Genomic DNA, 25,399 nt, shown 5'->3' with positions numbered 1-25,399 from the left:
TGTAGATCACATAGACCAACTCTGATCAAGTTGGCACCAGTGAACAATGATTCTTCAGGTGACATCTTCCAGATGATCTATCATTTCAGTTTTTCTATGTATCCTATTTATTCTTTTTATCTTAATTTTGTTTTTGAAACTGTTGGAGCCTGTGACTTACAGTCTGTAGTTCGATTGAGTGAGCTTGTGATATGCTGTCCCTGAGAAAACTCCAGAAGAGAAATGTGAGGGTGAGCTACCATGAGGAGAAGCTCAGATATGAGACAAGGGGCCATGATTGACTACATGTCTCGCCGATTAACGCATTGTGGAAGATTGTATCTATAATTTGGCTCTAATTTTGTTTCTGTTCTGGAATCCTCTATGAGAGGAAATTGTTTCAATATGTACATTTAATGTCAGAGAAGTGTATACAGTATACATCCTGAAATTCTTTTTCTTCACAAACATCCATGAAAACAGAGGAGTGCCACAAAGAATGATTAACTATTAAATGTTAGAACCCCAAAGCCCTCTCCCAACGCACAAGCAGCAGCAAGGCAACAAAACCCCCTCAAGAGCAAAAAAACATCGGCCCTCCCCACCGAGCACTCAAGCGTGCAGCAAAGCATCAATAAAGACACAGACTTGCAGTGCCCAAAGACTACTTGTTCACGCGGTACTCGACATAACACAGGCACTCGCTCCCTAATAAGGGGAAAAAAAGGTGTTCCCGTTTCACAGTGAGTAGGAAGACATGACAAACAACTCGCTGATTTATGGTGATAAAAGTCTGTTGCGTCGCTTTTTCCGTGCACAGCCAACAGCAAGCCCACTGTTTACGATCTTCCTTGTTCTCCCATGAAGCATCAATCATCGGCAGCAGCACCAGCCTTGCATCCACTTGCCTCTAGAGCCACGAAAATCCGGCATCCTGAAGCCACGCTAGTCTTCTAGGCCGTGTCCTTAGCATATTGAAAAGCAGCCAGTCATGAGGCCCTGAGAACAGGTCTCGTTTCCACAAAGAACCAAAGTCAGCATGTAACTCCAGGTCAGGGTCTTCAAAAGAACCCTGAAAGGGGAAAAAAAAGATATCAAAGATAGAAATAAAACTGTTTCCATAGATGCAAGCAAAGGAGTCACTGTTTAGCGCCTTCATCACTCAGCCTCTTTCTTGGCCTGCTTCTTTGTATTTTCTTTTCATGTTTTCTTGTACTTCTCTATATTATCATATTCCAAATGCTTTCTGCTTATAGTTATTTATGTCTGGCTCCTCTTCGATGACTTCAGCTTTCCTGATGTCGATTGGCACTTCCTTAGCTTAAGAAGTTTAAATGGGGCAGAATTCGTAAGAAATCTTTTTTGAACACATAATTCGTGGACAGGGTGACTAGAGAAGTGGCCATACTAGGCAATGAACCTGGTCAGGTGACAGATCTCTCAGTGGGTAAGCATTTCAAAGACCGTGACCAAAACTCCCTGACCTTTAACATAGCCTTGGACAAGGAAAGGAGCAGATGGTATGGGGAAATATTTAATTGGGTAAGATGTAGTTACAACGCTATTATGCAGGAACTAAGAGCATAAATTGGGAGCAGATGTTCTCAAGGGAATGTACAACAAAACATTGAGGTTATTTAGGAGCACTTGAATAGGATTCTGGATAGGTTTGTCCCATTGAGCTAGGGAAAAGATGAAAGAAGTGTGGGTGACAAGAAAGGTGGTGTACTTAGTCAGAAAGAAGGAAGTATACTTAAGGTTTAGGACAAACATCAGACAGGGCTCTTGAACGATGTAGCATAGCCAGGAAGGAGCTTAAGCAGGGACTTAGAGCTAGAAGGGGTTATGACATGCCCTTTGTGAGTAGGAATAAGGAATACCTTGAGGCATTCTACATGTCTATGAAAAACAAGATGACTAAAGTGAGGTTAGGACTGATCTGGAATAAAAGAGAAAACATGCCTGGAGGTGGGGGAGGTCATTAATGAATACTTTGCTTCAGTATTCACTAGTGGAAGAGACTTGATGAATGTGAGGACAGTGTAGAACAGACTATAATGCTGGCACGTGTCGTCATTAAGAAAGGGGATGTGCTGGAACTTTTGAAAAACATTTGGATAGATAAATCCCCATTGCTGATTAGTCTTGGGGTCCACGTCCAAAGATCCTTCAAAGTTGTCACACTAGTTAAGTTGTATGGTGTGTTAGCCTTCGTTACTTGGAGGTTGAGTTCAAGAGCCGTGAGGTAGTTTTGCAATTCTCTAAAACTCTAGTTGGACCACACTTGGAGTAATTTGTTCATTTCTGGTTGCCTCATTATATGAAGGATGTGGAAGCTTTAGAAAGAGTGCGGAGGAGATTTACCAAGATACTGCTTGGGCTAGAGTATGAGGAAGTCTTATGAGGATAGATTGAGCTAGGTAGGTAGAGCAAAGGGGGATGAGAAGTGATTTGATAGAGGTGTACAAGATAAGAGGTATGGATGGAATGGACAGCCAGCATCTTTTTCCCAGGACGGAATAGCTAATATAAGGGGGTATAATGAGAAGTGGGTGCATGGAATGCCCTGCCACGGGTGGTGATAGAGACAGATACATTAGGGGCATTTAAAAACTCTGTGATAGAGTAAGAAAGTCACATTGTCACAGAGAGAGAAAGTATAGTGGGGATGTCAGAGATAGATTTTTTTTCACAGTGGTGAGTACGTGGGAGTACTGCCAGTGCTGGTGATTGGAATGTATACATTAGGGAGATTCAAGGAGACTCTTAAATCGCCATATAGATGAAATAAAAATGAGTGCTTTTGTGGAAGAGAAGCCTTAAATTATCTTGGAATAGGTCAATGATTAATAGAACATAGTGGGCTGAAGGCCCAGTTCTGTGTTCTTTTATCTTCTATCCATATGTAGATTCATCCTCTGTCTACTTTTTTTTTCTGTTCGCTGAACTCCCCCTCTCTGCCCCACCCCCACTGCCTTCACTGTCACTCACCCATTCACTTCAGAGTCACCTAAAATCAACTACCATGATACCTCACATTGCGATAATCCTCAAACACTGACAACGGTCAGTATTCATATTTTTTCCTACTGAAGGTAGTGATTATACCCACTGTTACTGGTTGACACTAATCTTTGCATAAATCACAATTACCCATTATTTTAAAGAAAATGTAAGCTATTTTTTGTTGTGAATAAATTTGAGTAATTTCCAGTTACTCAAAAATTTTCTCATTCTTAACAGTGCTTTTGCCATATGGTGGTGAATGCAATTTAATCTACTGTCTAAACTGAAAGCATTTCATAGTATCGTTCACAAATACTGTCTGATTAGGAAAGAAAAACTGGGCATTTTGCATCTTTACAGTCTCAGTACCATAAGAAATTGGAGAATTAAGTCATTTGGTCCAGCGAGTCTGCTCTGCCAATTCACCATGGCAGATTTATTATCATTCTCCTGTCTTCTCCATGTAACATTTGACACCCTGATTATTTAAGAATGTATCAACCTCAGTTTTAAGTGTTCTCTATAACTTTGCCTCCATAGCTGTCTGTGGCAATGAATTCCACAGATTTACCTCCCTCAGGCTAAAGAAATTCCTCCTCATCTCTGTTCTAAATGGATGTCCCTCTATTCTGAAGCTGTGCCCTCTAGTTCTAGACTCACCAACAGTAGGAAATACCCTCCCCACATCCACACTACACAGACCTTTTAATATTCAATAGGTTTCAATGAGATCCCCCCCCATTCTTCTAAACTCCAGTGAATACTGGCCCAGAACCATCAAACGCTCCTCGTACATTAACCCTTTCATTCCATGAATCAGTTGTGTGAACCTCCTCCATACCATCTCCAATAGCAGCACATGTTTTTTTTAAGATGAGGTGTACAAAACTGTTCACAATACTCCCAAGTGCAGTTGTACAATGCCTTATAAAATATAAGTGTTACATCCTTGCTTTTATATTTGCCTTCCTTACCACAGATTCAGCTTGCTAGTTAACCTTTAGGGAATCCTGCACCTCTGATTTTTGAGTTTTCTTCCCGTTTAGAAAATAGTCTGCACCTTTATTCCTTCTGCTAAAGTACATGACCATACACTTATCTACACCATATTCCATCCACTATTTAGTCCATTCTTCCAATGTGTCCAAGTACTTCTGCAGACTACCTGCTTTCTCAACGCCAACTGCCCCTGCACCTAGTTTTATATCATCTGCAAACTTGGCCACAAAACCATCAATTATGTATTCAAAATCATTCACATATAATGTAAAAAGAAGTGGTCCCAACATTGGCTGCTGCTGAACATACTAGTCACGGCAGCCAACTAGAAAAGGCCCTCTTTATTCCCACTCTTTACTCCTGTCAGTCAGACAAACTTCTAACCATGCTAGTATCTTTCCTGTAATACTATGGGCTTTGATCTTGTTAAGCAGCCTTGTGTGGCACCTTGTTGAAGGCCTTCTGAAAATCCAAGTAAACAACAAACACTGACTTTCCTTTGTCCATCTTGCTTGTTATTTTCTTAAAAGATTTTCAACAGATTTGTCGAGCAAGATATCCCCTAAAGGAAACCATGCTGACTTTGGTCTTTTTTTATCATGTGCCTCCAAGTACCCCAAAACCACATCCTTAGTAATGGACTCCCTAACAACTTCCAAAACACTAAAATTTGGCTAACTGTCCTATAATTAACTTTCTTCTGCCTTCATCCCTTCTTCAAGTTTGCAATTTTCCAGTCCTCCGAAACCGTTCCAAATTCTAGTGATTCTTGAAAGATCATTACTAATGCATGCACATCTCTTCAGCTGTGTCTTTCAGAACCTTGACACCCGCTCCACCTGGCTCAGGTCTACCTTTAGACCTTTCAGTTTCCCAAGCCTTCTCCTTCTCCTTAGTAATAGCAGCAACACTTGCTTCTGCCTCCTGACACTCTTGCATTTCTGGCATACTGCTAATGTCTTTCACAGTGAACATTTAATCAAAATGCTTATTAAAGCTTATCCGCTATTCCTTTGTCCTCCACTACTATCTCTCCAGTGTCATTTTCCAGCTGTCCAATATTCACCCTCACTTCTCTATTACTCTTTATGTTTGAAAAAACAATATATATTTGATGGTTTTTAAGTACATGCCTAAACAACTTGTGACCAGTGGTGGCTCAATCTGAATCTCATGGAAACTGCTGGAGTGAGGGGTGGACAGGGTGGACCTGTTTGTAGTCTTGCATGGGGGATGAGGAATACTCAATGAAATATATCTATTGGTCAAGATACTCTTAACATCTCCCCTGCCATTTTAGGTTGTGCTGTGAAATCTCATTTAGGCCTGTACAATAGGACAAAAGTAGTGACTGTTCAAACATCTGTTTTGCAAACTTTCTCTGACAGAGCAGGATTCCCTTGAATCTTTCGAACCTACACCTTGCTGAGTGTAATTGTTGAACCAATGCTGACACCTAGAGTATAGTTGTAGAACTAGTTTCTTATTTGGTCTGTTTCTTCAGATTTATTACACTTTAGAGACTGTTACAGGTAATTGTAGCTGAAAGATAAACATACATTTTTAAATGGCTTGTAAATTTCAGTATGCAGCACCTTAGGATGTATTTGGTGTGCATTTACACTCAGGACTCAGCTTGTGCATTTGACATGCATGTGTGTGTTTGGGCGTTGTCAATGTTTAAAGGGTCTGGTACTAATCAAGTACTGGTTACTTTGTGCAATTCTTCCCTGCTGTGAATATTTCTATTTTTACAGTCTGTTGTGTTGTTTTGTTCATCTGTTTGTTTCATTTATCCTTTAACTTAAGTGGGTCTGTTGCTTCCTTATCCTTTGGGTTGCTAATGCTTTTCTGCATACATAAAGAAATTACAGATTTTACTTATGTAATCATGTAATTTAGAGACTTAATGTTAATGTATGTTTTGTTAACTATTCTGTTGCCAGGTTGGTGGTGTAAAGATACAAACAGGTGAGGAGTTTGAGCCATTACTACTTAAAATACTGTATCCCAGAACGAGGCGTAAATCAGAAATTGAAACCATACAGTACAATGAGACACAGAAGGTGTTCACCCGGAACACGTTGCTCAGTTCAGTTCGAGAAGCTCTAGCTTTATCAACAGGAATTTCTCCAGAGGAGCTAACTCTTTTTTATAGGAGATTGGAGAATGAAATGTCCTCAAATTGGGTTGCATATGCCAGTGAAGATGCACACAAAACCCTAGCAGAACTAAAACTTAAAGATGGCGATTCCGTGTTAGCAACAGACCAGAAATCCTGTGACCTGAGGTAAGAATTTAAAGCAATTTATATCAGTGCTAATGACTTACCAGATTTTGTTCTATAGCCTTAAACTATTGGAGAAAAATATTGATAGTTCCATTTGCATTACTCCCTGCAATTGCTAAGGGAATTAAGGGATCAGTCTCTATTAGATGTTAATCCATTATCCTAAGCTCCCAAGTGTGGTTTTGCCAGATTCTTATTTGATAGAAGTTTGAAAATTTGGTCCTCGCAATAGCATTTTTGAAAGTAACATTAAACAAAATCCAAGTTCTTCTTCGGCATGTGGAAAATGAATTGTATTGGAAATATTAAAATTTGAGTAAAATTTTTGCTTTCATCAAGAAAAGAAAAACAATTGCAATTGATTCCTTGTTTGTACTTCAAGTAAATCACTTTGTATTTAATGGCTTTCACAGTGTTCCCTGTCCCAATGATATCCTTGTAAATGTAGCACCACAGACTGATCGTAGCTGGCTACAGATCAAGAATTACTGTGGTGAAGGATTGTCACAATCTGCAGGGGCAGTGGTGACTGTTGCAGTTACTATGGAGATGGTGAGTAGTTTTGTGTGGTATTTAAAACATAATGCATGCTATTATTAAAATTCACAACTGTTTAGAACCTGTACTTGGGTGGCACAGTATTGTAGCAGTTAGCGTAACACTTTACAATTCCAAAGATCAGTGATCAGGGTTCAGTTGCCACCACCCTATTGTTACTATTTGTATGGTGTTTGTATGTTCTCTCCATGACTCCATGGCTTTCCTCCCACATTCCAGAAATGGGTTAGTTAATGTGGGCATGTTTTGTTGGCACTGGAAGCAAAGTGACACCTGTGGGCTGCTCCCAGCACATCCTTGGATTCTGTTGTTCATTGATGCAATCGATGTATTTCACTGTAGGTTTCGAGTACATGTAACAAATAATTCTTTAAGATGTCGAAATATTTTCTGAAAAATAAATGGTTTATAACGGTCACTGCTGTCATAGGGTGAGTCATTTAAGGTTGGGAGCATTGTCATCAATCCCATTTCTTTTTCTCCTCCCTCATTGTCTTTCGGAACTGTGATGGGTCTGAGCCATATTTTTGAAATTTTGCTATCTTTGTAAAGAAATTTCCATGTTGATATTAAATGGCAAATTCTAAGCCTTTAGTTATAATGAAAGACTAGAGATGTATACCCTTGGTATAGTAATATATGACTTGTAGAGGAATTTGTTGTTTTCACATGCTCTTCCACTGGACCTTCTAGTTGGTAGAGGTATTGGGTTTATGGTCGATGATATGATTAGATAAAAATTCTGTTTAAAAACAGATTGAGGATTGAAATGTATGATGTCATGAGGGCTGTTATGAAGTCAGTACAGTGGACTACTTCTGGATGCTCTTGCATATTTTACATCATCTGCAACAGTGAAAAATTGGATTAAAGAAACAGTCAGTCTGAAATTTGAAACCAAAACAGCAAATGTGGAAGCACTCGGCAGGCCAAGCAGCATCTATGGAGAGTTTAGTAATCTTGTTTGAATCAAATATCTGGAAGTTTTCAATTTCATTTTTATAAAGTTTTAACTATTTAAGCTTCTTGTTGTATTGAATTAGTGGTAAGACCAGCATGTAATGCCTATACCCATTTGCCATTATAAGGCTGCTGGTGATCTGACCTTTTTTTTGCAACACTGCAGTCCACGTGTTTGCCATGCCAGTGACCCAAGACTTCATAATTAAAAAAGCTTATGAATAACAGCAAAGCTGTGATGGTGTGGAGTTTAAACTGTAGTGCTGTACATTGGAGTAGCTAGGATTCCTCGTGTCATTGTTGTACATTTAAATAAGTTTATATCTCATTCCTTAAGCTGAAGACTATTTGGAGTTCTGTTATTTAAGTCCAGATTGCACACATGCTCACCAGATGCACAAGGACCATTTGGCTCTGGGCCTGTACTCAACGGAGTTTAGAAGATTAGAAGAATGAGAAGGGATCTCACTGAAACTATAGAATGTTGAGATGTCTAAACTCACCTCAGTCTCATGAACCTCCAATGCTAGCACATTCTTTCTTAGATAAGGAGCCCAAAACTGCTCACAGTACTCCAAATGCCTTATAAAGCCTCAGCGTTACATCCTTGCCCTTTCAAAATGAATGCTAATGTTGAATTTGCCTTCCTTGCTACCTTCTCAACCTGCAAGTTAAATTTTATAGAATCCTGCACTAGAACTCCCAAGCCCCTTTGCACCTCTAATTTCTGACTTTGCTCCATTTAGAAAATAGTCTACACCTTTATTCCTTCGACCAAAGGGCACATGGACTTTTTTCCACTATTTTCCATCTGCCATTTATTTGCCCATTCTCCAAATCTGTCAAATCCTTCTGCAGAGCCCTTGTAACAACCCCTGTGGAACACCACTAATCAACAGCAGACAACCAGAATAGACCCCCTTTATTCCCACTCTTTGCCTCCAGCCAGTCAGCCAATCTTCTGTTCTCTCAGGGCTGCTATACTTGGTGCAGCTGTGGCTTGTTCTTTGCTCCTCTGCCTTAGTAATCACCTCGGCTGCCTTCCAGTTCATCTGGGATCCAGGAAGGATCGAGTCCGACAGGTTACAATACATAAGTCCCCATAGAATGAAGACAGAAGTGGGTCTAATATTTCCCACATCCTGATGACTACCTTTGTGAGTGGTTTTATCAGGCTGTGTACGGATCCAAAGTGCATGCACACCAAATGTCACTGTGTACTGAAGTTCTAGTTATCCCTAATGTTGCAGAGGATAGTCTGGTCCTTTTACCATGCAATGTCCTATTTAGCTAAATGTTGCCACACCACAGGTCCATCAGACAATGGGTCACTAGAGAAAGTCTTGCAGAAGCTGTGGGACAGAGACTCTGGATACAGTGGAGTGTCTCCCTTAGCAACGGTCCAAATCATCAGGCAGAATGCATCATCGTCAGAATTCACTAACAAGCACAAAGATCTCCCTTCACTGGCATTGAGAGGGACCCTCACAGTGAGATCCTTCCTGAATGGATGACATATAATCCCCAACACACACTGCCCTCAGGATGGTTGTGCTGAATGGAAATAGTCACCCACCTCTGAATATTTTGGATTTGCTAAGGTGTGGAGAAGGATGCAAAACTCCTTCTCTCAGTTCATTCCCAGTAGAAGCATAACAGTGGACTTTGATCCACAGGCTGTCTCCAGGGTGCACTCTGAGACAGACATCAAATGCTGCTGGATGTCATCAATTTGGTGAAAGATCCTCTTTGGTCTGCCCAAAACTTGTTTGTCTTCTAGCACAGTGAGATGCTGCTGAAAGGCACATTCCAGGCTACAGGACCACGAATTGAGGGATCCACTGAAGTTTAGTGCAGCCTATACCAAAGTTCTGTAAGGAAGCTCTACCTGCTACTGCACATTGAAGGGCTCAGTTGGGTGGGGGTGAAGGCCCTCAAACAAAAGAAGGATGTATCACCCCAGGGGCCACATAGTTGACAATGGTACCATGGTTTTTAAAAAAAATGTTAATCTGCTAATGACCATGAATGTAAAATATTGCACTCTTTTTTTCCTTTCATATATTTTTGTTGTGATTGAAGTTTATTTTTGAAGTATATAAAAAAAGCTTGTTGAGATGAATGAAAACTTTAATATCTAACTATTTCTCCAGAAACTTGGTCACAGTCATAACAGTTAGTTCTATGTGATTGTATCACTATGTGAATTATTTGCTAAACCATTTTTTTGTTTTATTTTCTTTCAGCTCATTTCAGAAATTAAATCTAATGCAATTGAGAAACTGGAGGAAAGTAGTGGAAAAGGTAATGAGTACTTTTGTAAGTAAAGACAATTTTTTTTACAGGAATTCTCACTATCCAGTATGATTCAGTTTTCTGTGTAATCCAACATACACTTTGTGGCCACTTTATTATGTACAGGAGGTGCCTAATAAAGTGGCTACTGAGTGTATTTTTGTATGTTCATGGTTTTCTGCTGTTGTCCTCATACACTTCAGGGTTTGACACAAAGAGCATTCAGTGATGCTGTTCTGCACACCACTGTTGTAATGTGTGGTTGTTTGAGTTACTGTTGCCTTTGTCAGATCGAACCAGTCTGACCATTCTGCTCTGTCCTCTTTCATTAACAAGGCGATTTTTCCCACAGAACTGCCACTCACTGGATGTTTTTTTGTTTTTCACACGATTCTCTATAAACTCTAAAGACTGTTGTATGTGAAAATCCTAAGATATTAGCAGCGTCTGAGATACTCAAACCACCCCATCTGGTACCAACTATCATTCGGGCATCAAAGTTATTTAGATTGTATTTCTTCCCCATTCTGATGCTTGGTCTAAACAACTGAACCTCTTGACCATGTCTGCATGCTTCTATGCATTGAGTTGCTGCCACATAATTGGCTGATTAGATATTTGCATTATTGAGCAGTTGTAATGGTGTACCTTGTAAAGTAGCCACTAGGTGTATGTACACCTTCGGTTGATGATGGGAGGAGGCTCTACTTGAGGTGTTAGAACATGATTAATATTTTGCTTCATCTAGTGATGTTAACCACACCAGTGTGATATTACAATAAAACATTATTTACTCATAAATACAAACCTGTTTGCAAAAACTTGCAGTTTGCTGTGTATGCCCTACATTGCAATATGAAAAGTACCTTATACACTCAAAATGCTTTGAATGCCAAAGTTAAGGAAAAATATATAGATGGAACTTCATTGTTTCTCACTGGAAGTCTTAATCAGTGAGAATTGGTTCTCTTTTACTAACCAGGCAGGAAAAAGGACACAGATTGAATCATTTTTTGAATAAGTTTGATGAAACTATGTTTTTTTAAACAGCTACTACACATAGATCTAGTTAATTCGATGTTATTTTGTCTTGCAGAGATTGAAACCTGTCTGAGACCAATTGACAGAGTTGGAAAGCTCCTCCCACCAGGTGGGTGCGCTACTCTTATAATGGGCTCAATGGGTTTCTCCTTCTGTCTACCTTGGTGCTTAACTTGATTGCCTCTTGTTTTTGGGAGAAGTCATACATGATTTTCTCTTTGATCCATATGCTTGTCCTTGATATCTGTTTGCATCTTGCCTCCAGTGTACGAAAATTTGGCTGTGAAAGATGCTGGGTTGAAAACAGGAAGCACTTTGGCACTTTTTCCTGGCTGTACTCCAACTGACACACAGGTAAGAGAGATTAGGGTAGTTTCCAAACTGTATTGACAAGTGCTATTTCTTGCTTTTAAAGGTGGAAGTGCTAAACAATTATTCGTATTTGCATTTGTTTCTTCTAATACTGTTCAGTGCAATCTGCTAATTCTCGGAGAGAGTTACTTTTAGAGTTTAGAGTTTGTTGGAAAGAAATGCCAGCACTGAGGTTTGAAAAAGAAATAAACTGGGAAAAAAATCACAATACGTCAATAAAATTCTTTGTAAGGTAGAATCCAAGTGTGCTCTGCTGTGTGAGCAAAATAAATTAAAAGTTTTTCTATGTTGCTTTAAGTTCAGAAGCATTAGAATGATAGTTTCCATTTCCAGGGATTTTGCTTTTACCATAGAACTCATTTCATAGTGAAAATCAAGTTTATTGTCTTATGCACAAGTACATGTATTAAAAACTTAGCTTCAGCAGTATCACAGGTAGACAACATCATACAAGCAGAGTCAAAAGAAAAACATAATTATAAGAAAGAATACAACTGAAACAACAAATCTATTTTACTGCAAAGTGGTTATAGTCTTACTAATTTGCAGTGATAATGCTTTTGCTGGTCGATTTAAAAGTCGAATCATTGAAGGGTAAGTAACTATTCTTGAACCCAGTGGAATTCTAAACTTCTGTACCTCCTGATAGCAGTAAAAAGAGGGAATGGGCCAAATAGTAGGAATCTTTGATGATAGATGTTGCTTTATTGAAGCAATACCTCCTGTAGGTATTACCAGTGGAGGAATGTACCTGTGATGTATTGGGCAAAGTCCACTACTCCTAACATGCTGGACTCTTTCATCCTTGTAGCTTGGATCATATCCAATGGAAGAGCTCAATAGTTTGAAAACACAAAAACTGCGAAGTCTGGAACTCAGAGCAAAAATGAACTGTTGAGTTCTTGAGTGGAGACCCTTCATCCAGGCTGCAGTTGACCTGGATCCTGGACTGTCCCATTTCCCTCTACGGATGCTGCCTGATCCACTGAGTTACTTCAGCAGTCTTTTATTTCAAATTAAATAGTTTGCATGGTCACAGCCTTTCCTGTGGTAATTAAATGATAAATGCAAATTAGCCTGATCTTCCTAAGCCCATGCACTACCTGCACTTACTGTTCAGGTTCCCTATTCCCCTGAAGTAATCTCAGGATACAAGAGGATGATATCTGAGGGCTGTAAGCAACACAGCTGTGCAGATAGGCTGCGCAGCCTCAAGTGACAATGGATGTGCATTGGCCATGAAATTCCTGTAGAAAACTATTGATTTTTAGACTTCCCTCCCCCCAGACTTGTCATATGTCGTGCAGACACGTTTTACAATCAGTAAAAATAAAATATTTTCGTAAGTTATATGAAAATTTTGAAAATAAAATCAATTCTAGCTATTTTTAAATTACTAATTTTGGCAGAGAAAAATTGGTGATGCTGCATTTGTCCAAGAGCCTTGAAATTTAATAGATATTTATGCTGAGAAATGTGAGTTAGTTCAGGCTATTAATTCAGTATGTCTCAATTTATTGTTTCTTTTAGTAGACTAATGAAATGTTTATTACTTAAATTATTCTTCGAATTTTCCCTACTCACTGCACTTTATCTGAACTAATTAGGTAGTCTATTGATTTAACTTGAAATAGACCTGTTTCCAGAATATGTGTGGCATTGCATGTTGATTTGTTCTGCCAGATCTTGTCAGATTTTTCAGCACTTTCTCCAATTCATCACTGGTGCAATTGAACACTATCATTCAATTTGATTGACTATTTATTTTTTTTTTAATCCAGCTGTTCTTGTATTTCACTATTGGGGATGGAATTCACTTAAACTCAGAAATGGAGATTGTGGTAGAACGGAGCGTCTCAGTCCGAGAGGTAAAAAGCGGGTGTACCCCGTCAGAGATTTTTTTTAAAGCAACTTTTATTGTAGCTTCCTTATGACCAGTGCCTGGTGTGATCACTTAGTTCTATGAATATTGCTTTCTGTCTGGTGTATATCATATGTATATAAACCTGTAAATGTCAAACTTCCATTAAATGACATTTTAAATTATTAAAGTTTACAAATATTAAATAAAATCTTGTAATGAATACAGTGTTAGGCGCAAGTATTTTATGAAAGGTTATAGTGAAAATACAAATAAAGGTGGAGCTTAGCCCCATGAGCTGATCATTTTTCATATAGATCAAAACTGACCTTTGTCTTTTCTCTACTCTCTTTAGTTTCATGTTCCCTGATATTTTATTTATAGAGTCGTAGAGCCCTAGAGCACATAAACAGGCGCTTTGGCACATCTATTCCGTATCAGCCTGATTTTCTTCCTAACACTACACAGACCATAACCCTCCATCTCTCTCACTTCTCTTAAGTGTTACAATTGAACCCACATCTATTACTTCTACTGGCAGCTCATTCTACACTTGAACCATTCTTTGAATGAAGCAGCTCCCCCTCTGATTTCTCTTAAAAAATTTCACCTTTCACCCTGAATTTATGACCTCTAGATCTAGATCTCCCAACTTGAGGGGAAAAGATCTTCATGCATTCTCCCTACCTTTACCCCTCATAATTTTGTATACTTTTATCAAATCTCTGCTTATTCTTGTGTACTCCAGAGAATAAAGCCCTAAGTTATTCAGCCTATTATTCAGTAACTTGGGTCCTCAAATCCTGGCAAGATCTGTGCAAATTTTCTCTGAACTCTTCAACCTTATTGGTAATTTTCCTGTAAGTAGGTGATAAAAACTGCACACGTACTCTAAATTTGGCCTCGTCAAGATTTTATACAAATTCAACATAGCAACTCAATTCCTGTACTCATTGCCTTGCTTTATGAAGGCCATTGTGCCAAAACCTCTTTACGAACATATCTACCTGAGATGCCATTTTCAAGCAGTTATGGATTGATATTCACTATATGTCTTACCTTGGTTTATTCTGCCAAAGTGCAACACCTTACACTTGTCTTCATTAAATTCCATCTGCCATTTTTCAGCCTACTGTAAATTCCGGACTACAGAGTGCACCTGATTAAAAGCCGCACGCTCTAATTTTAGAAAGAAAATCAATTTTGTACTTGTACAGGCCGCACCGGATTTTAAGCCGCAGGTGTCCCACGTTGTAATATGAGATATTTACACAGAAAGGTATTACACGTGAGGATTTTTTAACTTTTAATTAAATCTGTATGGTAACATAAACAAATACATATTGCAAATGCTTTTTTTCGAACAGTGCCTGTAACACAGCTACTTTTAAATATACATACGTATCGGTAACACACAAATTACGTTGCGTATACTTTTTTACTGAACAGTGCACGAACAACATTCCAATATCTCCTAATGACTGGTAAAACAAATATATATACTGCAGCCTACCAGGAAAAGTTATTCATCGCCTTCTTCATCTTCCTCCTGCGCACTAAAACCATCAAAGTCCTCTTCTTCAGTGTCCGAATTGAACAACCTCAGGATCTCGTCACTCACTTCAGTCTCTTCGTTGTCGCTCTCACTTGAGCGCACGCGGTCCTCTTCATCACGCAGCAGTCCAGCCTTTCGAAACCCGTTGGTGATGGTGGATGTTGTGACACGGCTCCACACATTTAGGATCCACTGGCAGACTTGAGTTAAAGATGCTCTTCGCATGCATCCTGTTTTGGTAAAGGATTTCTCGCCACTCGTCATCCAAGCCTCCCACTCAACGTGCAGCGCCGTTTTTTTCTGTGAAAAAATCCCCCTGGTCGCTTGGCGTAGCACTCTCTCAGCCAATCCTTCATTAGACTCTCCATCATCCAACCTTTCTTATTGATTTTCACCATGATTTCTTTTGGGAATTTTTCCTTTGGCATTGTCAGCTGCTTAAAAATCACCATCGGTGGAAGCTTTAGTCCGGATGCTGTGCAGCTCAGAACACAAGTAAAATGTGTTCTCTCATGGCCACTTGTTTTCAGTGTGATGGACAAGTCACCTTTTTTATTAACAGTCTGAGTGAGAGGCAGGTCAAACGTCAAAGGTACTTCATCCATATTTATGATATCATCTGGCCCGATGGAATTCTCCGCTATCTTTGTTTGAGTGAATGTGCGGAAGTTAGCAAGTTTTTCCTCATGGTCGGGAGGGAGCTGCTGACACAGAGTCGTGCGTACCCTGACGGACAGGCCTTTTCGTCTCATAAATCTAAAACACCAAGATGGCCCACCTCTAAAATCTTCGATTTTCATTTTGGTGGCGATTGCTTTAACTTTCAGTCTGATCTGCACGGTGGAAACACCGCGGCCGCCTGCTCTCTGTGTGTTAACCCAGTCTTCAAGAAAGTTTTCAAGTTCGGGCCATCTGCTATGATTACCTCTGAAAGCTTTTGTCGTCTTTTTCCATTGACTCAGTTCTTTACGCTGGCGTCTCCACCGTCTCACCATCGATTCATTTATGCCAAGATTATGTGCAGCAGCTCGATTTCCTTCTTCATCCGCCAGATTAATCGCCTTTAACTTAAAAGCTGCATCATATGCTTTTCTTCGAGTGTTTTCCATGTTGATGAGGGTGAGTACAAATGACTGATTTACAATAATTTAATTGTGAAAGTGCGCTTGATTTATCGTACAATTTCATTGGACCTCTGTGAACTACTCATCAATTTTATTGGTCTACTGTTACGAGGCAAAATGTTTTTGGCGGCATGAAAAAGAAACATGCATTAGCCGCATCATAGTATAGGCCGCAGTGTTCAAAGCGTGGGAAAAAAGTAGCGGCTTATAGTCCGGAATTTACGGTATTTTCTAGCTTTTTCTATCAATTATTCTGCATGCCACACTTCCAAATATTTAATGTTAGATAATCAACACAGAAGGAAGTAGTATATTTTCTATATTTACAATATTAGAATGATCCTCTGGTTTCTATTGACTAATCATATGGAGGAATATCTCAACTATTTAATTATGCAGTTATCACCGATGCTTAATGATGGAGATTGTAGTGGACTTAGGGTTGTGAGGGGAAGTCAGAGGAACAAATCAGTAGTGATTCCCTGTTTGAAAACTGTTCTCATATTTTCAAGTAGTTGAGTGTTTTGTTTAAAGTTACAAAATCATTCTTTGTCAGTGAGATTGGATGTGAATATTTTGATAAACTCTCATACGCTTAACCTATTTTGCTTTTGCTTTATAGTCTGCACCTGTTAATTTTGTATCAGTTTATGAATAGATTTTTAAAATAATTAACAGTTTTTCATTGTATTTACTTTATGACTGCAGCAATCCAGGTATAGCGCAGGTTTTATATATATATTAAAAAAAAACTCAACCTATGACATTGTCATAAGTTGGGATCAAAGATGTGTTGACTACTGGGCTAAGCCCATTCCTCACTCTGCCTAAATTGCTGCATATTGAAAATTATGCTAGACCATGCCTCATCTCTCCCATTGCTCCTGCCCCAAGTGTCTTTCAGTTGGCCTTGGCATCTTATTTATAACCTCATTCTCTTGCATCAGGGTGTTATCCAAATTGCCTTTAGAACCATAGAACATTACAGCACAGAAACAGGCCTTTTGGCCCTTCTTGGCTGTGCCGAACCATTTTTTTTGCCTAGTCCCACTGGCCATATCCCTCCAAACCCCTCTCATCCATATACCTGTCCAAGTTTTTCTTAAATGTCAAAAGTGAGCCCGCATTCACCACTTCATCTGGCAGCTCATTCCACACTCCCACCACTCTCTGCATGAAGAAGCCCCACCAATGTTCCCTTTAAACTTTTCACGCTTAACCCATGACCTCTGGTTTTTTTCTCCCCTAGCCTCAGTAGAAAACGCCTGCTTGCATTCAGTGTATCTATACCCATCATAATTTTATACACCTCTATCAAATTACCCCGCATTCTCTTACGCTCCAGGGAATAAAGTCCTAACCTATTCGACCTTTCTCAGTAACTCAGTTTCTCAAGTCCCGACAACGTTCTTGTAAACCTTCTCTGCACTCTTTCAACCTTATTAATATCCTTCCTGTAATTAGGTGACCAAAACTGCACACAATACTCTAAATTCGGTCTTACCAATGTCTTATACAACCTCACCATTACATTCCAACTCTTATACTCAATACTTTGATTTACAAAGGCCAATGTACCAAAAGCTCTCTTTACGACCCTATCTACTTGTGACGCCACTTTTAGGGAATCATTTATCTGTACTCCCAGATCCCTCTGTTCTACTGCACTCCTCAGTGTCCTACCATTTACCTTGTATGTTCTACCTTGTTTTGACCTTCCAAAGAGCAATAACTCACAGTTGTCTGCATTAAACTCCATCTGCCATTTTTCAGCCCATTCTTCCAACTGGTCTAAATCCCTCTGCAAGCTTTGAAAACCTTCCTCACCGTCCACTATACCTCCAATCTTTATATCATCAGCAAATTTGCTGATCCAATTTGCCACATTATCATCCAGATCATTGATATAGATGACAAATAACAATGGACCCAGCACTGATCCCTGTGGCACACCACTAGTCACAGGCCTCCACTCAGAGAAACAATCCTCCACTACCTCTCTGACTTCTCCCATTGAGCCAATGTCCAATCCAATTTACTACCTCTCCATGTATACCTAGTGACTGAATCTTCCTAACTAACCTCCCATGCAGACCTTGTCAAAGGCCTTACTGAAGTCCATGTAGACAACATCCACTGCTTTCCCTTCATCCACTTTCCTGGTAACTTCCTCGAAAAACTCTAATAGATCTGTTAAACATGACCTACCACGCACAAAGCCATGCTGACTTTTTCTAATAAGTCCCTGTCTATCCAAATACTTGTAGATCCTATCTCTTAGTATTCCTTCCAATAATTTAGCTACTACCGATGTCAAACTTACCAGCCTATAACTTCCCAGCTTACTTTTTGAGCCTTCTTTAAACAATGGAACTACATGCAGCATCTCCAAGTTTGCGGATGACACGAAGCTGGGCAGCGGTGTTAGCTGTGAGGAGGATGCTAAGAGGATGCAGGGTGACTTGGATAGGTTAGGTGAGTGGGCAAATTCATGGCAGATGCAATTTAATGTGGATAGATGTGAGGTTATCCACTGTTTGCTAAAACGGGAAAACAGATTATTATCTGAATGGTGGCCGATTAGGAAAAGGGGAGGTGCAACGAGACCTGGGTGTCATTGTACACCAGTCATTGAAAGTGGGCATGCAGGTACAGCAGGCGGTGAAGAAGGCAAATGGTATGTTGGCATTCATAGCAAAAGGATTAGAGTTTAGGAGCAGGGAGGTTCTACTGCAGTTGTACAAGGCCTTGGTGAGACTGCACCTAGAGTATTATGTGCAGTTTTGGTCGCCTAATCTGAGGAAAGACATTCTGGCCATAGAGGGAGTACAAAGAAGTTCACCAGGTTGATTCCTGGGATGGCAGGACTTTCATATGAAGAAAGACTGGATTGACTAGGCTTATACTCACTGGAATTTAGAAGATTGAGGGGGGATCTTATTGAAACGTATAAAATTCTAAAGGGATTGGACAGGTTAGATGCAGGAAGATTGTTTCTGATGTTGGGGAAGTCCAGAACAAGGGGTCACAGTTTAAGGATAAAGGGGAAGCCTTTTAGGACCAAGATGAGGAAGAACTTCTTCACACAGAGAGTGGTGAATCTATAGAATTCTCTGCCACAGGAAACAGTTGAGGCCGGTTCATTGGATATATTTAAGAGGAAGTTAGATATGGCCCTTGTGGCTAAAGGAATCAGGGAGTATGGAGAGAAAGCAGGTACAGGGTTCTGAGTTGGATGATCAGCCATGATCATACTGAGTGGCAGTGAAGGCTCGAAGGGCTGAATGGCCTACTCTTGCACCTATTTTCTATGGTTCTATGAGCTATCCTCCACTGCTCTGGCACCTGACCCACGGATATCGATATTTTAAATATTTCTGCCAGGGCCCCTGCAATTTCAACACTAGTCTCCTTCAAGGTCCGAGGGAATACCCTGTCAGGTCCTGGGGATTAATCTACTCTGATTTGCCTCAAGACAGCAAGCAACTCCTCCTCTTATAGACTCCATTCCAGTTTCCTTAGTAAATACAGATGCAAAAAAACCATTTAATATCTCTCCCCATTTCTTTTTGGTTCCATACATAGCCGACCACTCTAATCTTCAAGAGGACCAATTTTATCCCTTACTATCCTTTTGCTCTTAACATACCTGTAGAAGCTCTTAGGATTATCCTTCACCCTGACTGCCAAAGCAACCTCATGTCTTTTAGCCCTCCTGATTTCTTTCTTAAGTATTTTCTTACTCTTTTTTATTCTCCTCAAGCATCTTATTTCCTCCCTGTTGCCCATACATGTTATACATCTCTCTCTTCTTCTTTATCAGAGTTCCAATATACTTCGAGAACCAAGGTTCCTTATTCTTATTCATTTTGCCTTTAACCCTGACAGGAACATACAAACTCTGCGCTCTCAAAATTTCTTCTTTGAAGGCCTGCCACTTACCAATCACATCCTTGCCAGAGAACAACCTGTTCCAATCTACACTTTTTAGATCCTTTCTCATTTCTTCAAATTTGGCCTTTTTCCAGTTTAGTACTTCAACCTGAGGACCAGATCTATCTTTATCCATGATCATTTATTTTTTTTTTACCATTAACTCCAGCTCTAAAACTGCCTACATGTGTGGGTGTGTGTACACACAGTTTACAGTTCACAGTGTACACACAGTTTAAAAGCTCCTTATTTTTCAAGACTGTTGTGAGATGTATTTTGCTTCCTTTTATTCCACCATCACAACTGTTTTCTATGACCTGCTCATTTCAAGGATTCTATCCTTAATTTTTTGACTTGGTGTATTAAATTATGCTGTTGTTACTACTCCTTTTAAAATCTCCAAGACTGCTATTTTTGTAAATTAGTTCTTTGATAAACTTTTGAGTAGTTTATATGTTTAATATTACCATATGTAGTAATTGTTTCAAATGACCTTTCATTGCAACCTTACTACCTCTCGTTTCAGTGCTTGAAGCTGATGTTAGAGAAAGCTGGATTATCAGGTATTTAAGAATTCCAACTCCTACAATAGTTCGACTGCCTATTTTAGTTTACAGTGTCTTGTGAAAGTATTCAACCCTCAACCCTTTGTTCACATAAATTTGAGTATTACAACCAAGGATTTTAATCAATTTAACTGGGGACTTTTATTTAAGAATCACATACTCCTTTTTTACACAGTAGAGTGTCCAAAAAACAGGGAAAATAGTGAAGTTTGAAATTATTCATCCTCCTTTGTTCAGCTACGTCAGGATGTTGTGCATCGACTATAGCTCAGTATTTAATACCATCATTCCCACAATCCTGATTGAGAAGTTGCAGAACCTGGGCCTCTGTACCTCCCTCTGTAATTGGATCCTTGACTTCCTAACCGGAAGACCACAATCTGTGTGGATTGCTGATAACATATCCTCCTCGCTGACGATCATCGCTGGCGCACCCCAGGGGTGTGTACTTAGCCCACTGCTCTACTCTCTAATACACATGACTGTGTGGCTAGGCATGGCTCAGATACCATCATTAAGTCTGCAGACAATACAACCATTGTCGGTAGAATTTCAGGTGGTGACGAGAGGGCATACTGGAGTGAGATATGCCAACTAGTGGAGTGGTGCCACAGCAACAACCTGGCACTCAACGCCAGTAAGACAAAAGAACTGATTGTGGACTTCAGGAAGGGTAAGACGAAGGAACACATGCCAATCCTCATAGAGGGATCAGAAGTGGAGGGAGTGAGCAGTTTCAAGTTCCTGGGTGTCAAGATCTCTGTGCATCTAACCTGGTCCCAACATATTGATATAGTTATAAAGAAGACAAGACAGCAGCTATACTTTTTTGGGTGTTTTAAGAGATTTGGCTTGTCAACAAATACACTCAAAAACATTTATAGTTTTACTGTAGAGAGCATTCTGACAGGCTACATCAATGTCTGGTATGGAGGAGCTACTGCACAGGACCGAAAGAAGCTGCAGAAGGTTGTAAATCTAGTCAGCTCCATCTTGGGTACTAGCCGACAAAGTACCCAGGACGTCTTCAGGGAGTGGTGTCTCAGATGGGACCTCCAGCACCCAGGGCATGCCTTTTTCTCACTGTTACCATCAGGTAGGAGGTTCAGAAGCCTGAAGACACACACTCAACAATTCAAGAACAGCTTCTTCCCCTCTGCCATCCGATTCCTAAATAGACATTGAATCTTTGGACACTATCTCACTTTTTTTAGTATACAGGATTTCTGTTTTTGCACATTTTTAAAAATCTATTCAATATACGTATGCTGTAATTGATTTACTTGTTTATTATTATTATTTTTTTTTCTTTTCTGTTAGATTATGTATTGCATTAAACTGCTGCTGCTAAGTTAACATATTTCACGTCACATGCCTGTGATAATAAACCTGATTCTGAGTACTTAGTTGAACCATTTCTCGCAGCTATTACAGCCAGTAGTCTTTAGATAAGCCTCTGTCAGCCTTGCACTATATATGTCTATTCCTCCTTGCAAAAATGCTCAAGCTCTGCTGGGTTCGTTGGGGAGCAGTGGTGGACAGCAATCTTGAGATGTTAGATTGAGTTAAGGTCAGGACTCTGACTGGGCCACTCAAGGACATCAATTTTCTTCATTTAAAGCCACTCCATGCATTGCTCTAGCAGTGTGATTTTGATTGTTGCCCGGCTGAAAGATGCTAGCAGGTTTTTATCTAGGATCTCTGTATTTAGTAGCTTTCACTCTTCCATCAGTTCTGACCAGATTTGCAATCCCTGCTGCTGAAAAACATCCCCATAGCATGATGCTACCTCCACCACATAGATGGTGTAACCTGGCTGATGCGCAATATTAGATTTATGCCACATGTGCTGCTTAGTGTTGAAGCAAAAAAGTTTTACTTTAATCTCATTTCCACAAGACCTCCTTCCACATCTTTACAGTATTTTCTAAGTGACTCTTTGCACAGTCTTTACAGGCAAAGATATGGTTTTTTTAGTGGTAATCATCAGCCAGGTAACAGCATCCTTACTGTAAAGTATGGAGGAAGTAGCAATATGCTGTGGGTATGCTTTTCAGCAGCAGGGATTGGAAATCTGGTCAGAAATGATAGGAAAATGAATGCTGCTAAAATAAAGAGATCCTTGGTAAAAGCCTGTTAGCCTCTACCAGAAAGCTTAAACTGGGGAAGTTCATTTTTCAGCAGGACAATGACACAAAGCACACTATCAGAGCAATGCATGAGTGGCTTCAAATGAAGAAACTTAATGTCCTTGACTGCTCAACCCGATCGACAGTAAAGAATTCAGCAAAGTATTTGCATTGTCACTGGTAACAAAACAAACTTGGATTTAGACTAAATTTTCAAGGATACTTCAGGAAACATAAGTTGAGAAAAATATTAATGTTTATGAAATTGCCATCAGAATATTAAGAGTTCACTCATGGAAATCTGTGTTTGTTCTGTAGGAGAAAATTGGCATTTAAGGAAAACCGATTGGTGCTATGATGCTGGAGAAGTTTTGAAAGATGAGGTGAGGTAGAAAGTCATTTCAGTTACTTTTGTATATTAAATACGAATTTTTTTCCCAAAATGTTGTGATGCTATGAAAATGTTTATAATTGTACCATTTCCAATCCAAAAACCAGTTAGAATGACACCAAATAGTGCAGCCAGTCTTATACAAATAATAGATTTCTTGGCAATAATTTGATTTTGTAAACTCATCGAGGCCTTTATAAAATGTAGAAACAGACCCTTTGGTCTACCGTCCATGCTGACCAGGTATCTACCTATAATTCATTTTCTGTGCTTCACTGATTCAGTTGCTCCTTGAGATACCTAAATGTGCTGAGAGTTCCTGCCTTGGGCATTAGGTTCTAGATCAGGGTACCCCAATTAGTTTTCCACAAGGGCCAAATTATGTCAAGCATGCCAAGCCAAGGGCCAAAACATCTAGAGTTTCTTTTCAGTACACCTGTAAGTTGTTTTATGGGCAGATGTTGTTGCTGCTATTATCATTATTATTATTATTATTATTATTATTGCAGTAGTAGTAGTAATAATTTAGGCCTGGGATTCTCAAAGCCTGTGTTGTGAGTCACAGAAGAAAAAATGCACTCTTGAAACAAAATAAATCCAAAACCAACCATTTAATTATGACCTAGCTATCACAACTGTCAGCTGTCACATTGAGAACTCATCTGGCACTTAAAATACATGAACGAACACACGCACACAAAACATGGTAGTCTTCACCACTTCTCTTCCACACAGAGAACACTTCTCTTCCACACAATGAGTTTTAGTAGTACTGCCTTTTCCAATGTTTCTGTTCTCTCATTTAATCTATTTGTTCTTTTTAATTAAGCTATGTAGCATTTGAAGAATGAAGTATAACTATAAATGAAATTATCAGTATTATTGTTGTAATATTATTATACCACAGTAAGATTGACAAATGGACAAAAATAAATGGATTCACTCACCAGTCAGTGAGAGAAGTGATAGCGACAGGATGAGGCAATCCTCCTGATGTCAGGCCTGTGTTCTGTTGTGGCAATCCTGAGGCACTGGCCAAGATGTGCATTGGAGAGTGTTTCTGTCCTGGTTCTTGATAGAGTTCATTGAAGAAAACGATGGCTCACGTGTATGTGGAGGGGAACAGTGTGAGTAGGAGCGTTGCAATAGCTCTTGTGTTTTTGAATAGAGCTTGGTGATGATCCAAAAGTCACTCGCCCCAATGTCCTTGTGTTGTGCTTTGAGCAAATCAGATATTCCCATTTCCAAGACCTCCATCTGAAGAGTTGCCTCATCTGTGGAAGGTACCAGCCTTTTGGCCTCTGCAGTCCACTGGCCGTTAGCGGAAACGGAGAATGACCGTCTCAGGAAGAGAAGGATGTCACCTGAGGGTTTAGGGGAGCTTTCAAATCGTTCCCTGAAGTTTTCTGCCAGGTTCGTCACAAAATCCTTCATCACTGGATCCTCCCGCATTTCGTTCTTCTCGCAGTGCTCCCGCAGACGTGGAAAGTGCAACTTTCTCCTGTGAATGTCTCCTGCCAAAAGGTTCAGCTTTGACTGGAAAGCTTCAGTCGCCTCGTACATGTCGGCAACAGTGTGGTTGTTGCCTTGTAATTGCAGATTAAGTTGATTTAGATGAGACATGATGTCACACAGAAAAAGAATGTGTACAGTGTGAGATGAGGTTAAAATAAATTAGTACAGCACGCGCTTTATTTACATGTTATGACAGGTGCGTTCATGTAAGTGCCAAAGGGTCGGCATGGTCCAGACGTTTGGTTCTCGCAGTCCGGACCTGGCCTGTGGTCCACCTATTGGGGTTATCTGTTCTAGATTGTCCTTTTGGTGGAAAAAGTTCTTCCTTGCATCCCCTCTAAATCCCTTGTGTTTTATGATAAACATATGCCATCTAATGTTAGATTCCTCTCTATGGGGAAGGGTTTCCTAACTTTGCCCTTCATAACTTTGTATGCTTCTGTCAGATTCCCCCTTCTTGGTCTCCTCCATTCTAATGAAAACATACTCAGCCTCTCTAGTTTTTCCTGAAAATAAAAAAAGTTCCATCAGGCAGGGTCCAAGTGAATCTCTTCTGCACCCTCTCTAGTGCTTGCTTTAATGTAGTACTTTTACATGGGACCTAATAGAAGTTAAAACAATAAACAGTTGGAGGGGAACCCTTTGCTTGATCTCGACAGTTACTTTACAATTGTACTTGGATAGAATGTGTTTGAAGTTAACTGGATCATTATGGAGTAAACTATCACCTTCAATGAAGTAATGTTTGATTTCTTACCCCCCTCCCCCCCGGGTGTCACACAGAAAACTGGCTCAGATGAAAGACTGAATGGCAGCTGAGAGCCA

General features: G+C 39.8%; 1 protein-coding gene across 5 annotated transcripts in view; it reads left to right on the top strand.

The window, feature by feature from the left end:
* Window positions 1-25,399, top strand: part of usp40 (ubiquitin specific peptidase 40) — a 137,698-nt gene that overhangs the window by 79,871 nt on the left and 32,428 nt on the right. For all 5 annotated transcript variants that reach the window (XM_059967269.1, XM_059967267.1, XM_059967268.1 and 2 more), the window contains 8 exons: window positions 5,931-6,274; window positions 6,688-6,826; window positions 10,039-10,096; window positions 11,184-11,237; window positions 11,394-11,482; window positions 13,282-13,368; window positions 20,500-20,536; window positions 22,987-23,051. In XM_059967269.1, coding sequence (XP_059823252.1) covers window positions 5,931-6,274; window positions 6,688-6,826; window positions 10,039-10,096; window positions 11,184-11,237; window positions 11,394-11,482; window positions 13,282-13,368; window positions 20,500-20,536; window positions 22,987-23,051 — 873 coding nt within the window. The remainder of the gene's footprint in view (window positions 1-5,930; window positions 6,275-6,687; window positions 6,827-10,038; window positions 10,097-11,183; window positions 11,238-11,393; window positions 11,483-13,281; window positions 13,369-20,499; window positions 20,537-22,986; window positions 23,052-25,399) is intronic.

Source organism: Hypanus sabinus, chromosome 4 (genome assembly GCF_030144855.1).
Source record: "Hypanus sabinus isolate sHypSab1 chromosome 4, sHypSab1.hap1, whole genome shotgun sequence".
Classification (NCBI taxonomy): domain Eukaryota; kingdom Metazoa; phylum Chordata; class Chondrichthyes; order Myliobatiformes; family Dasyatidae; genus Hypanus; species Hypanus sabinus.
The sequence above is the reverse complement of the archived record's forward strand: the minus strand, read 5'-3'. Positions and strand labels throughout refer to the sequence as shown.